General features: G+C 44.2%; 1 protein-coding gene across 3 annotated transcripts in view; it reads left to right on the top strand.

Annotated features, from left to right (window-relative positions):
• The window catches only part of COBL (cordon-bleu WH2 repeat protein), a 459,548-nt gene that overhangs the window by 135,880 nt on the left and 308,635 nt on the right, over nucleotides 1-15,033 (top strand). For 2 of the 3 annotated variants that reach the window (XM_030205475.1, XM_030205461.1), the window contains exon 2: nucleotides 14,030-14,236. In XM_030205475.1, the coding sequence (XP_030061335.1) occupies nucleotides 14,037-14,236 (200 nt within the window). In that variant the 5' untranslated portion in view covers nucleotides 14,030-14,036. Of the gene's footprint in view, nucleotides 1-6,266; nucleotides 6,414-14,029; nucleotides 14,237-15,033 lie in introns of those variants that run through there. The other variant, XM_030205468.1, reaches the window with a different exon arrangement.

Here is a 15,033-nt window from a genome sequence, read left to right as displayed (position 1 = left end):
GCGATCCTTTATCCTTTTTTTCGAAAATGGCCACTTGCTAGATGTTTTTGTGCCCTGTGTATTTATCGTTTTGGTCCATTTTTGAAAAAATAAGTCCAAGTGAAAATGCATAAAATCAAGCCACTGGGATGTAGAAGGGACCAGTAGTTTTAGCAGACTGGACCTCCAGATATCCCAGTAGAGCAGTGGGACACCCTAGGGGGCACTGCAGTGGACTTCACCTAAAAGCTCCCAGGTACACATCTCACCATTGCTCCCTTATATTTATTTATTTGTGACATTTATATCCCACATTATCCCAAAGAAGTTTGAGTTCAATGTGGCTTACAATAAACCGTATAGGATATTGTATAGTGAGCCCACCAAAAACCTACTGTATACTACTACAATAGCCCTTATGTCTGTAGGTGTCACCTATATGTGGGTACAGTGAGTTTTTGGTGGGTTTTGGAGGGCTCACACTTTCCACCACAAGTGGAACAGTTAGAGTGGATTGGGTCCTGTTCTCCATAGTGCACTGCACCGACCACTAGGCTACTCCAGGGACCTGCTTGCTGCTCAAATAAGACTGGCTATAACATCTGAGGTTGGGGGATTGACCACAGGTACCAGAGACTGGTCAATCCCCCACCTCTTCTTTTCATCTGTGTTTTCCCGTGGGACGTTTGAGTTCTCTGCCTCTGCGGGTTCTCTTGTATAACATCTGAGACTGTCATAGAGGCTGGTATGTACTGGTTCCTTTACATCTTTGGGGGTTAGGAGGGGGTCAGTGACTACTGGGGGAGTAAGGGGGGTCATTCCTTTATTTCTCCAGTGGCCATCTGGTCATTTAGGGCACTTTTTTGTGGTTTAGTTGTTATTAAAACGGGTCTAGCTCAAAATGTTTTATTTATTGTTCTGGACATTTTCATTTTGTTCCGTTATAGCTGAAAAATGTCCAGGTCTTAGGAATTCCCAAATCCCACCCTTAACACACGCTGACACATGCCCTTGAGACTTGGACGCACTGCAGACGAACTGCATAGAAAAACATCTGGAGAATGAGTTTCGAAAATACCGATTTGGACATTTTTGGTGAGAAAAACGTCCAAATGCTGCTTTATGCCACTTTTTAGATGTTCTTCTCTTTTATGAGCCCCCTAGTAATTTGAGATTTCAGTTAAATTATAGTCCTAGACAAGTCTCTTTTCTTGACATTCTAATGAAAATGTGGAAGGGAGATTTAATATGAATTTCTTTAGAAAACTGACTGTTAATAATAAATCTTTTCAAGTTGTCATAGCTGGCCCCGGGTATCTGATTTATGTTTCAATAAAGATGTTTTATACTTCTTTGGATCTTGGACCTACTGTTTTTTCTATGACCCCCTTTGAGTCTCTTTTGTGTGTTGCTGGAGTGAAGTACTCCATTAGTATAAATGTAGCTGTGTGCATATTAAGTAGAGGGAAGTTTTCAGTTTGGGGTGTTACCTAGGTAACTAATCTGGATAAATTAAAACTGCTGTACTCTGTCAGTCTGTCTATATTCTTTTAGAGGTGTCGAAGAATGTTATATACAGTATTCTTTTCTGTTATTTCTTTCATTTGTGAAAACACATTGCCTGTAAATCTTATTGTTAGGGCACGTGGCATTTCTGGTTTATACCAGAGGTGATGGAGGTTGAAAATGACTTGCCCTGCTTTTTTGGTCTGTAATGCACTGCTTTGTTAGGCCGCTCCTTTCAAAACATGTGCTCGCTCACAACCTGCTACATATTGCCTGGAAACCCAAAAGTATGCCCTGCAGTTTGTCCCTATGCTGCTTTTGGAGAGGTGAACTGTGGCAGCCTGTGATTCAAATTTATGTTTAGTATCATAATAAGATTTCATTTCTGGATCTGGTGATCACATTAACAAGAGTGGTTTTCATTCTCAATTTTCCACAAGCAAAGTGAAAGGAGCATCTTGCTTAGGTTTGCCAGTTGCTATCTGAGGAAGCTTAGGGAGAATTTTCCTGTGAGGCAGTTCTCAGAGAATTTGTTCCAAGTTTCAAGAAGTAAAAAAAATGATACGGCAGTTCCAGGAAAGAGGAAGGCTATAGAGGTAAGAGCTCTTAGAGAAGAGATGGCTGGGAAGATATAATAGAGGTGTATAAAACAAACTACCTTCATAAAAATATAACAATATCACAAATATAACATAACATACACTCATTCCCAAGAACTCTGTTCACTAGGCAAATCTCTCCTAATCGCACCCTTCTCCTCCATCGCTAACTCCAGACTCCGTTCCTTTTATCTCGCCGCACCTTATGCCTGGAATAGACTTCCTGAGCCATTACGTCAAGCTCCATCCCTAGCCGCCTTCAAAACCGGGCTAAAGGCCTACCTGTTTGATGCTGCTTTTAATTCCTAACTTGTCACCTGCTCGTAACCTTATCTTGTCTTCCTCTCTTCAATAGTCCCTTTCCGTATATGTCCTATCTGTCTGCCCTACCGTTAACCCTTATTGTACTGTCTGTCTGTCCTGATTTAGATTGTAAGCTCTTTTGAGCAGGGACTGTCTTTTCTTCATGTTCAATTGTGAAGCGCTGCGTACGACTGGTAGCGCTATAGAAATGATTTGTAGTAGTAGTAGTAGTAGTAGTAGTAGTAGTAGTAACAAACTACCTTCAGAAAAGAACTAAAGACCTACCTTTTCAAAAAATTCTATGGTTAAGAAGATGTGCTGCTGTTGTTCATATCACTTTGTAACCATCATGTATCACTGTAATTTTGCCTGTTAATTGTAAGCCATATTGAACCGAAACTTGTTTTTGGATAGGAATGGGATATAAGAATGAATGAATACATACATAAATAAATGAATAAAATCTTGAGTGGAGTGGAAAGGGTAGACATAAATCGCTTATTTACTCTTTCCCAAAGTGTAAGGACTAGGATGCACATAATGGAAGCTACTAAGTAGTAAATTTAAAACAAATTGGAGAAAATATTTCTTCACTCTGCCAGTGAATGTAGTAAAATTGGTTAGCATAGCAGGGTAAAAAAAAAAGTATAGATATGTTTCTAGAAGAAAAGTTGCTAAACTCTTATTAAGTTGAACGTGGGGAAAATCCACTGCTTACTCTTGGGATAAATAGCACGGAATCTATTTGCTCTTTTGGGATCCTGCCAGGTACTTGTGTCCTGGATTGGCCACTGTTGGAAACGGGATACTGGACTTCATGGACCTTTGGTCTGTCCTGGTACAGACAGAAGTTGTATACACGTGCTAGATGTGTTGACAGAGGGCATTTATTAGCAAACAAAAGACCAATAAAATTGTATGTGTGTTGCCATATCCGATTAAGCATTAAGCAGCACTGGCATGTATTACAATTACATGCCATTTTCATACACTTCCAGAGTTTGCTTTATAATGGAGAAGAAACACCAGAGGTTTAATAGTCCATTTTGTCAAGACCCTATTCCACTGTCAGTCAGGTTGCCTCAACAAATTGGACACTTTTCCTGTGATCACTCCTCATGTTATCCTCAATCTTTCCAGGATACTAACTTAATGCTCCTTGGACATTTAGGGATTGATATTCAAAGTGATTTTAAATGGCCAGGAGAGGCTCCTGACCATTTAAATCACATGTCCTGGCCTAACTGGGGATATTCAGCAACATTTAACCTGACTGTCGCTGAATATTCCCTCTAGCCGCCCATTCTGAAACCAGCCAGATTGTGGGTGGTCTGAAGGCGGGGGTAGGGTGGTGTGGCTACCTAGCCAGTTAGCAGAGATATTCAGTCTGCTAATCGGCTTAGAAAGTGCATAAATTTAAGGCAGAAAAAAGGATGTGTTAACTTTATGCAGTAAAGTGAGTACTGTGAACAGTGAACCGGACACTGGTTTGAATATCAGCTGGTGCCTGGTTAACTTCTAGCTCTGCCACCCCCATGGCACCTCTGGAACTCCTCCATATCCCCTCTCCATTCCACCCACCCCCAAATGGTTGATGAACCTCCTATCCCCCCCCGGAAGCCAGCGAATCCCTCCCTCATGGTAGCGGGCTTACCTGCCTATTGTCCTGGTGGTCCAGTGGAGTAATCTGCTCATTGGGTAGCCTCTCTAAAATTAGCTCTGGATATTCAGTGCTGCGGACTGAATATTGACTGGACAGAAGTTAAGTTGAGTCATTTTTATTCTCATCAAACTGCATCTGTAGTTTGTCTGATTTGATGTCCATGCTTTTATGCTTTTTATTGTAGATCAGGAAGACGTGGAGGGGCATAATCGAACGAAAACGTCTATCTCCATGGGCATTTATCTCCGAGAACGGGTCCGTGAAGGGGCGGACCGAACCGTATTTTGGGAAAAAATAGACGTCCATGTTTTATTCGACAATTTGTGAGGTGGGCGTTTTTGTTTTTCAGCGATAATGGAAAATGAAAGCGCCCAGCTCAAAAATGAATAAATCCAAGGCATTTGTTCGTGGGAGGGGCCAGGATTCATAGTGCACTGGTCCCCCTCACATGCCAGGACACCAACCGGGCACCCTAGGGGGCACTTTTACAAAAACAAATAAAAAGGTAAAAGAGCTCCCAGGTGCATAGCACCCTTCCCTTGGGTGTTGAGCCCCCCAAATCCCCCTCAAAACCCACCACCCACAAGTCTACACCATTACTATAGCCCTAAGGGGTGAAGGGGGGCACCTACATGTGGGTACAATGGGTTTGGGGGGTGGTGTGGAGGGCTCCCATTTAGCAGCACAAGTGTAACAGGTGGGGGGGGGATGGGCCTGGGTCTACCTGCCTGACGTCCACTGCACCCCCTAATAACTGCTCCAGTGACCTGCATACTGCTGCCAGGGAGGTGGGTATGACATTTGAGGGTGAAAATAAAAAGTTGTGAAACGGCATATTTTTGTGGTGGGAGGGGGTTTGTGACCACTGGGGGAGTCAGGGGAGGTCATCCCCGACTCCCTCCAGTGGTCATCTGGTCATTTAGGGCACATTTTGGGGCCCTATTCGTGGAAAAACAGGGTCCAGGAAAAGTGCCCTAAATTCTCGCTAAAAACGCATATTTATTTTCCATTATCGGCGAAAGGCGCCTATCTCTGATCGGCCGATAACCACGCCCCAGTTCCGCCTTCACCACGCCTTTGACACGCCCCCATCAACTTTGTCCGCATCCGCGACGGAGTGCAGTTGAAAACGTCCAAATTCGGCTTTCGATTATACCGCTTTATTCGTTTTTGTGAGATAAACGTCTATCTCCCGATTTGGGTCGCAATATAGGCATTTTTCTTTTTCAATTATAAGCTGGATTGCGTCCTTTGAAAACATGACTCATAGAAACATATAGTAGGAGTAATTTTAATTGTTGGGACATTAATGCTCCAATGGTCCCACGTTGTCTTCAGCATGCTAATCTTTTTTTTAGTGATATTTTGTTCTGTGTACTGTATTACAAAGGGGGGGGGGGGTAACATGAATTCTTCTCTCTGCTTGAACGTCACTGGATTGCTCAATTAATTTGTATTTTCCTAATGGATTAAATAAAGCTATTAAATGGTAATCCAGCACCTAGTTTATCGATTTAAAATACATGTTCCAGCATGCATAGCGAGTATTGATGTAGTAAATGTGAAGACAATTTTGACACACTCCATAGTATTCATGTTTAAAAGATGCCACTGAAAGTGGCTTTTGTACCAATGTGGACTCTACACCTAAGTGTATGAGTGGTTTCTAATTTTACTTCAGTTTCTTATGAAGGTGCAGGAAGTAAATTTGTTATTATTATTATTATTGCTATTATGTGTGTTATTTTGGAGTGTTTTGTATTTGGGGAGGCCCATGAATAAAGATTGGGGGGAGGGGGAGGCTGGAGGGAGGGCAGAAAATGTGAGTCATGGAGTGGGGGGTTGGGTTGGTAAATAAGTAAATAAATAAGGTTCATGGTAGGAGCCCAGAAATATCTTTGCCAGGAGCCCAATATAGTGCTAATCCGGCCCTGGATATGTGGTGGTCATTGTGTGGACACTGTCTTGGCATTTGTTGTTCTTATGAAGCTCATACTGTCAGTGCAGTCAAAAATCTAAATACATGCTGTATGGTCCATAGCTGAATGTGAGGTAGGTGCACCTCTGTGCCAGTGCCTCAGGATAGGGAGTGCTAAGGTTACAGCACCTCTCACAGAGCTTCTTTAATGAATAACCTCCATAGGTGGAGGTCCAAAGGGCTTTGGCCTTCCCTCCTACTTTTCTGTTCTGTCTGCCACTTCTCGTAGAAACACGGGAGGCTGTCTGCTGCAGATGCTGAGCTGCTCACCCCTTACCAGAGAAACCTGATTTATTTTCCTCTTGGGAAGTGTAATCCTGTGGTTTAGAGAGAAGTAAACACGAGACAAAGGAATTACCTGTGGGACCGATATAAACAGTGCCAGGTAAATTCTTTATTTAGCCTCTTGGATAAGTCTCAGTGTTTCACTCCTAACAGTGATGAATAATCGGCTTTAACATTTCTGCGGAAAGTGCTTGAGAGTGTGTTCCTTGGGCTAAAGTTCCCTACCCTGTGTCAGGGAAATCATCCCCTTTCTCAGCATTTGATCCTAGGCATTGTAAAGGAGAAGGACATCTGACTGCAGCAATAGATGCTGGGGTGCTGCAGCAATCTCCGGAGGGTGACCACTTCTCTTATTCACTGACTCCACAACAGTGTTCAGTACCATCTACTTCCTTCCCCCCAAAATTGTGCCAACTCTGTGGATTCCAGCTGCGATTGCACGCTGTGACTTGTGAGAAACTGCCTTTTGGGCTTTGCTCATTTGTCTGTGGAACGCGTTAGCAGTGTAAATACGTAGTGAAACACAATCGTTTTCCCTTTCTGTCAGGTTTTTGTGTTCCTCTGATGTAAAGTGCAGTTGAAATGGATAAGGGGTTTGTAGGTAGGAGCAGTGCAGGCATTGTGTCTTTCTTAGATTTCCACCCACAACACAGCAGCCCCTTTCTCCCTCTTTCTGCTGTAGGTGGCTGAGGAAGACTGCTCGGAAAGGCAGCAGCCCTGGAAAGAAGGTAAAGGAGTAGGTGTTGTGATGGGCTGACACAAAGTGCAAAAGACTGAGTATTCAGTGGCCCTTTCTCTCACAGTGTTTGCTCTGGCCTCCTGCAAGGAATAAATAAACAACTTATATCGAAAGCTTCTTGGGGGTAATTCTATATCATGAGTGACTTCAATGTGGCTTACAACAAATAGTCAATAGCAGTGGAAGGAAACAGAGTAGTACCAGTGGATTAAGTGATTATGAGCTGAAAAGTTGGGAGGATAATAAGGATATAGATGAGAAAGTTGACTGCATTGTACTGCAAAGAACAGTCATTAAAATAATGAGAGGGGAAATGGTAACAACAATGCATTAGAAATTATTATTAACTAGTAAAAAAGGCCCGTTTCCGAAATCAATGAAACGGGCGCTAGCATGTGGTTTTTTTTGTGTGTGTGTGTATGTGTCACAGAGTTATTTTGTGTGTGTGTGTGTGAGGGTGCGGTGTGTGTGCAGGTTGTTGATGTGTGTCTTTTTTTGTTTTGTTTTTTGCTTGGGGGTTGGGGGATGTGCTGTGCTGTGCTGTGCTGACAAAGTGGATTGGATTGGTGTGTGGCTTTGAGGGTGTGTTTCTGTTGTATTGTGTGTGTGTGGTTTTGTCTGTCAAGGAGGTTTGTGGAGGGGGTCTTTCTGTTGGTGAAATGTAAATGTGGTTGTAGGGGGGTCAGCCTTTGTTGAGTGTTGTTTTTTTTTTCCCATGTTTTTTTTTTTGTATTGTGCTGAGGCAGCAGTGTTGTTTTAGATGGGCGGAAGGTAGAGGAGCACGTTCTTTGTCGGTATTTTTTTGCCGTTTCAGGGCTGCTGTAGGGGAATGCTGGAAGAGAAATGTGCTGTTGGAAGCAGCGCAATCTTTTTCCATTGAGCTGGGGTTCTGGGCATCCTGGAGGTGGGTGACGGCTTGCCTGAGGATGGGGATGGTTGTTTTAAGTTGGCGGAAGGGAGAAGAGCACGGTCTCGGGCCTTCGGGGGGTGATCCGGTATGTTTGGTCCATTTCAGGCCGGCTGCAGGGGAATGCTGGAAAATGTATGCGCTGCAGGAATCAGCGCCGTCTTTTTCCGGGTGCTCGGGGAATCCCCGAGGTGGGAGACAGCTTGCCTGAGGCTGGGGATGGTTGGGCACGTCCTTGGCCGCTTCGGCAAAAGGGGAAGAGGAAGGGGGTGGGGAGTTACCTGCAGCCGCCTGAGAAACCATGTATTCTTTGTTTGTTTTGTATTATTAGTTTGCATTTCTGTTGAAGAAAGAGTGGATGCCTTTCGAATGATGGAGGTGGTGCGTCGGTGTGCGGTTGTTTCGTTAGTTTGGCAGCCAGTCTCCAGCGATTCCTAGGCAGGGAAGGAGTACTCCTCCCCCTTCCTTGTTCGCTGTTTGCTGCTGGCTGGGTTGCAGGTAATCCTTCTAGCTGGGCCGCAGCTTGTCCTGTTCGCCCACGTCCCAGATAGTGACGGGCACGTTGTTTTCCGGTTCCTCTGACTCCATGGCAAGCGATCCCAAATATAGTCTGTGCTATAGGCCCTCTGGCACTCTTCGGTACTGGCATTAGGCATTTAAAAATTCCCCCCCCCCCCGGTCTATTTTTGCATATACCCACAGCAGGAATATTCTTCTCTCGTTCCAGCGGTGTTTCTGTGCTCTCCGTGCTGCACAGATAATGAGCCATTCTGCTGGGGAATGCTCCTCCCTTATTGTCACGAAGTTTCCTCTGATTGGTCCGTGTTACGTTGCCTAGTGTTGCCTGGGAACGGTGTTGTGATGGTCCTTTGTGTTTCAGAATGTTGAGGGTGTTTATTCTGATTGGTCCGTCATGCGAGGGCGGGGCAGAGACATGGTCAGTGTTATGGCTTCACCACCATGAATCCATGAACCCTTCAGTGAGTGACTGAGTGACTTCAGAATGTTGTCTTCAGAACGTTGAGGGTGAGTTTTATTATAGTAGATTATAAGCACCGTACAATATAAGTAAATCACTAGAATACCTTCATATCCACGCGAGTGTGGGCACATATGTGTGTGTATGTCAACTTTCCACCTGCTATTCTGTAAATACGTGCTTGTTTTACATAGTGCATAGTTGACAGGTGGGATCTGGGTGGTGTCAGGACATGATTTACACTTACAGCTGTAACTTACAGAATATTGTACTTTGCATGTGTATCAATAGAACATAGGCACACACATTTACACCAGCTGTATGGCTGGCCTAAGTATTTGTGCCTATGTGAATATGAATTCTGTAAAAGAAAGTAGGCGCCTAAGAATAGTTGCAGTTTTATAGAATTGAGCCCTTTCTGTCTACTGATAAGATGGAGTCGGTCCAGAGGGTGGCTGCTAAAATGATCAGTGGTCTTCATCATAAAGCATATGGGGCAGGGGCGTAGCCAGACAGCAGATTTTGGGTGGGACTAGGCAAGAAATGGGTGGGCACCAACTGTTCTCCCTCCCCCCCACACACCAAAAAAAGTATCTCAGCTGGTGGGAAAATGCTTCCCTCCACCCTAGCAGTCTGCAGCAGGCATGCACTGAAAACGGAGCGTGTGCAGGTGCCAGTATTGTGGAGAGCAGTGTTTTTGTTACCATCGGGGAAGTCTTCAGCTTGCGGAGCTTGGGATCCCCAACAGCTACCGCTAAACATGTGCTACTGTTGGGTGGGCTTGAGCCCTAACTAGGTGGGCCTTGGCTCACCCAGGCCCACCTGTGGCTACGCCATTGATATGGGGACAGACTTAAAGATCTCAATATATGTAATCTGGAAGAAAGGTGGGAGAGGATAGATATAATAGAGACATTTAAATACTGTGTGACATCAATGCACAGGAGGTGAGTCTCTTTCAGTGGAAAGGAAGCTCTGGAGTAAGGGGGCATAGGATGAAGGTGAAAAGGGATAGACTTGGAAGTAACCTGAGGAAATACTTCTTCACGGAAAGGGTGGAGAATTTGTGGAACGGCTTCCCGGTGGATGTGGTGACAAGAAAACAATTTCCGAATTCAAGAAAGCTTGGGGCAAGTACATAGGATCTCTAACGGAGTGAAAGGGAGAGAACATGGCATGGATGGGCAGACTGGATAGACCATATGGGAGCTGTTATTCAGACCATGGGAGTTAGCCCGGCCAACTCCTGTGGTCAATGATAATGCTGGATATTCAATGAGGGGCTGTTTCCCATGACCGGTATTGAATATCCAGTTTATTTTTGGCCGGTTTGAACGTAGCTGGTCAGGTTAAGTTTAGACTGGCCAAAGATATTCCAGGTATACGTGCAGTAGATAGTACAATATAACTGGCTACCCGCTAACTGCTGTCTGGCGATATTCAGCAGGAGACAGCTGGCTATCTCCTGCTGAATATCGCCGGATGGCCGGCTAAGTTCTATTTAAACGGCTAGGTGCTGTGATTTGAATATTGGGGGGTGGGGGGATTGTCTTTTTCTGCCTACATTTTTCTGTGTTTCTGTGATACCTAGTCAGGAAGGTAGTTTTATGATGTTTTTTTGCACAAAGCAGGATTTCATATATAGAAATAGAATTCAAAGAGACTTAAGCAGCTGGCACCAACATCAGATCTGTTAAGTCTCTTTTGTTTTTTAAATTTTTACAGGTGATATGGATAACTTTTTTTAATGTCCAGCACACAGTGTTGAATTAAATAAAGGGTTAGCTGTGGGTTGGGGGGTGTTCATCTGTTGCAGGTGACAAGGAAGTTGAGCATTAGGGAGTTGTTTTGCCACACTGTTTTGGTGTAAATTTTTCAGCAAAGTTCCATACAGCCAGAGTTTTGGTCATCGGAGTATGGGTGAGAAGCAGAAAGAAGCTGCCACTCCCCCCCCCCCCCCCAAAAAAAAAAAAAAGGATAGTAATGATAAAATGAGAATTGGTACAGTTCCACATCTCCCACTGACAAAACATCTTTCACAAGAAAGTCGACCAGATGCACTAGCAACATTCTCTCAAAGCGGCACAAAACTGTGCTAGGGTCTCTGCCAGTGGAGTGTACTGCGTGAATATTACACTTTTAATAGTGAAGGACAGGCAGCTATGTCCTAGGCGACCTTTATTACGACTACTACTACTTATCATTTCTGTAGCGCTACTAGACGTACGCAGCGCTGTACACTTGAACATGAAGAGTCAGTCCCTGCTCAACAGAGCTTACAATCTAATTAGGACAGACAAACAGGACAAACAAGAGATAAGGGAATATTAAAGTGAGGATGATAAAATAAGGGTTCTGAACAAGTGAATAACGGTTAGGAGTTGAAAGCAGCATCAAAAAGGTGGGCTTTTAGCTTAGATTTGAAGACGGCCAGAGATGGAGCTTGACGTACCGGCTCAGGAAGTCTATTCCAGGCATATGGTGCAGCAAGATAAAAGGAACGGAGTCCGGAGTTAGCAGTGGAGGAGAAGGGTGCAGATAAGAGAGATTTACCCAGTGAACGGAGTTCCCGGGGAGGAATGTAGGGAGAGATGAGAGTGGAGAGGTACTGAGGCGCTGCAGAGTGTATGCACTTATAAGTCAATAAGAGGAGTTTGAACTGTATGCGGAAACGGATAGGAAGCCAGTGAAGTGACTTGCGGAGAGGGCTAATATGAGCATAATGACACTGGTGAAATATTAGTCATGCAGCAGAATTTTGAACAGATTGAAGAGGAGAGAGATGGCTAAGTGGGAGACCTGTGAGAAGCAAGTTGCAATAGTCTAAGCGAGAGGTGATACGAGCGTAGATGAGGGTTCTGGTAGTGTGCTCAGAAAGGAAAGGGCGAATTTTGCTGATATTATAGAGAAAGAAACAACAGGTTTTATCAGTCTGTTGAATATGTGCAGAGAAGGAGAGGGAGGAGTCGAAGATGACCCCAAGTTTACGAGCTGATGAGACAGGAAGGATGAGAGTGTTATCCACAGAAATAGAGAATGGGGGAGGAGGAGAGGTTGGTTTAGGGGGAAAGATAAGAAGCTCAGTCTTGGTCATGTTTAGTTTCAGATGGCGCTGAGACATCCAGGCAGCAATGTCAGACAGGCAGGCTGATACTTTGGCCTGGATATTGGCTGAGATTTCTGGTGTGGAGAGGTAGATCTGGGAGTCATCAGCGTAAAGATGATACTGAAAACCATGGGATGAGATCAGAGTACCAAGGGAAGACGTATAGATGGAGAAAAGAAGAGGTCCCAGGACAGATCCCTGAGGTACACCAACTGACAGTAGGATAGAAGTAGAAGAGGATCCACTAGAGTATACACTAAAGGTACGCTGGGAGAGATAAGAAGAAAACTAGGAAAGAACAGAGCCCTGAAATCCAAGTGAGGACAGCGTATCAAGGAGTAGGCTGTGATCAACAGTGTCAAAAGCAGCAGATAGATCAAGAAGGATGAGGATAGAATAGAGACCTTTGGATCTGGCTAGGAACAGATCATTGGAGACTTTATCAAGCGCTGTTTCTGTTGAATGAAGGGGGCGAAAGCCAGATTGAAGTGGATCAAGAATAGCTTGAGATGAAAGAAAGTCAAGGCAACGGCGGTGAACAGCACGTTCAAGTATCTTGGATAGGAAAGGGAGGAGGGAGATGGGGCGATAGTTGGAAGGACAGGTAGGGTCCAATGAAGGTTTTTTTAAGGAGTGATGTGACTACGGCATGCTTGAAGGCATCAGGAACAGTCACAGTAGACAGTGAAAGATTGAGGATATGACAGATAAATGGGATGACAGTAGGAGAGATAGTGTTAAGTAGATGGGTGGGAATAGGATCAGAGGAACAGGTAGTTAGTTTCGATGAGGAAAGAAGATGTGTAGTTTCCTCTTCAGTGATTTCAGAAAAGGAAGAAAAGGAGGCAGGGGTTGGAAGGTTGAGAGAATGGACTAAGGGAAGGAGAGGTGGAGGTGACCTGGTTGAGAATTCAGGTTTAATCTTGTGAACCTTATCATGAAAGAACTCAGCCAGAGTCTGGGGGGAAAGTGAAGGGGGGGTTGGAGGTAAAGGCACTTTGAGGAGAGAGTTCAGGGTGGCAAAGAGACGACGAGGGTTTGAGCCAAGAGAGTTTGTCAGCTGGATGTAATAGTCCTGTTTGGCAAGAAAAAGAGCAGACTGGAAGGAGGTCAGCAAGAATTTGAAATGTATGAAGTCAGCATGGGCACGGGATTTCAGCCAAAGGCGTGCACAGGAACGTAGGTAGCGGATTCTAGAGGTCAGCCAAGGTTGGGGTTTGGCATGTTTTACAGAACGGGGAATGAGAGCAGAGGAGAGAATACTTAAAACGGCCCTTATACTGACTGACCAAAAATATTGTGGATATATTTAAGTCACCAAAGGTTAGGTAGTAATGAGATGCAAAATATGCATATGCACAGAGATCTTCAGGAAGACTTCCCAGACCACCAAAAGACCCCCCCAAACCCCCTGAAACACCAATGATACCAAGAGGCGGGGGAGGGGGATTGGGGGCTTGTGGGGTGGAGCTGATGTGAGGGTTTAAGTTGGGGGCAGAAGCCTGGGGGATCCTCATCTGGTGGGGGTAGGTGGAGCTTATGTGGTGGTTTAAGTTGGGTGGGGGGGACTGAAACCTGAGGGATCTTCATCTGGTGGTCTGGGAGCATTAGTCTGTGACTTTGCAGTCGGATGCCCTCGAATGGTAAATAACCCCAGCAAAAACGGGGGTCGTTTTACCATAATTTCTGGACCCTAACATGACTTGCGACTTGTGGTACCAGGATCTTGCAGGTTGCTGAATGCCGTGGAGAATCAAGATGTGTTAAAGGTGAACCTTTACCACACCTTGATGAGTTTCCCCTTAAATAATCAGTTCAGATTTTCTTAGAAAAACAGCTGAAATAAAATGGTGAAGTATAATTTGTCCAGAAGCTGCTATTTTCAGTGAAAAATACAACAGATGGCATTTTATAATACACACCTTAAAAAAACAATTAATTATGATAGTAAATTAAGTTCTCTTTTTTGTTGTTTATTCTTAAAGGAGGAAAATGAAGGGCCGGGCTCCTCCTCCACCAATCTCTCCTGCTGCCATAAACATTGAGAAAGATGGAGAATGTGCCCCAGAGCCAATGAGAAGAACTGCCCAACAGAGCCTTATAGAGATGAAAGAAAATGTGCTGCACAGGAAGGTGGAGGTCACAATAGTCTTACCTGGAGGTATAGAAAAGAAGACTACCGTGCAGGGGAGGTAAGTCGCCACTCTTAGGCTTTTATTATATAGATGGCTTGGTTTTGTTTGTTTTTTTTTCTCCGATATCTACCCTTTTGATCTATGAGTTGTACATGTAGTTTTGTCTGCCATTATCACTAGAATTCATTATGGGTCACCAGTTTATTCTGTTTCTTTGTCAGGTGGGTCTAGTTCTGATTTTGCCCCACTGCATGCATAGGCAATACAGTATTGCTAATTTTAGGGAGCTCAGAACTGCTAATTTATGCATTCAAGTAGCAAAACCAAGACTGGATCAGTATGATGTGAAAAAAGTTGGAGGCATAGGTCACCCTGTGAAAAATTGCAGGAAGACCTTAGGAAATTGGAAGATTGGGCATCCAAATGGCAGAAGAAATTTAATGTGGACAAATGCAAGGTGATGCACATTGGAAAGAATATTCCGAATCATAGTTACCTGATGCTAGGGTCCACCTTGGGGGTCAGCACTCAAGAAAAAGATCTAGGTGTCATTGTAGATAATATGCTAAAATCTTCTGCTCAGTGTGCAGCGGCAGTGACCGCACTTTGAGTATTGCGTTGAGTTCTGGACACCATATCTCAAAAAAAGATATAGCGAAATTAGAATAGGTTCAAAGAAGAGCGACCAAAATGATAAAGGGGATGGAACTCCTCTTGTATGAGGAAAGGCTGAAGAGGTTAGGGCTCTTCAGCTTGGAAAAGAGACGGATGAGGGGAGATATGATGAGGTCTGCAAAATCCTGAGTGGTGTAGAACGAGTAGAAGTAAATCAAAAAAGTATAAAGATTAGGGGA

The sequence above is a fragment of the Microcaecilia unicolor genome, chromosome 1, assembly GCF_901765095.1.
Source record: "Microcaecilia unicolor chromosome 1, aMicUni1.1, whole genome shotgun sequence".
NCBI lineage: Eukaryota > Metazoa > Chordata > Amphibia > Gymnophiona > Siphonopidae > Microcaecilia > Microcaecilia unicolor.
Note: the sequence above shows the minus strand (reverse complement) of the source record. Positions and strands in the feature narration are given on the sequence as shown.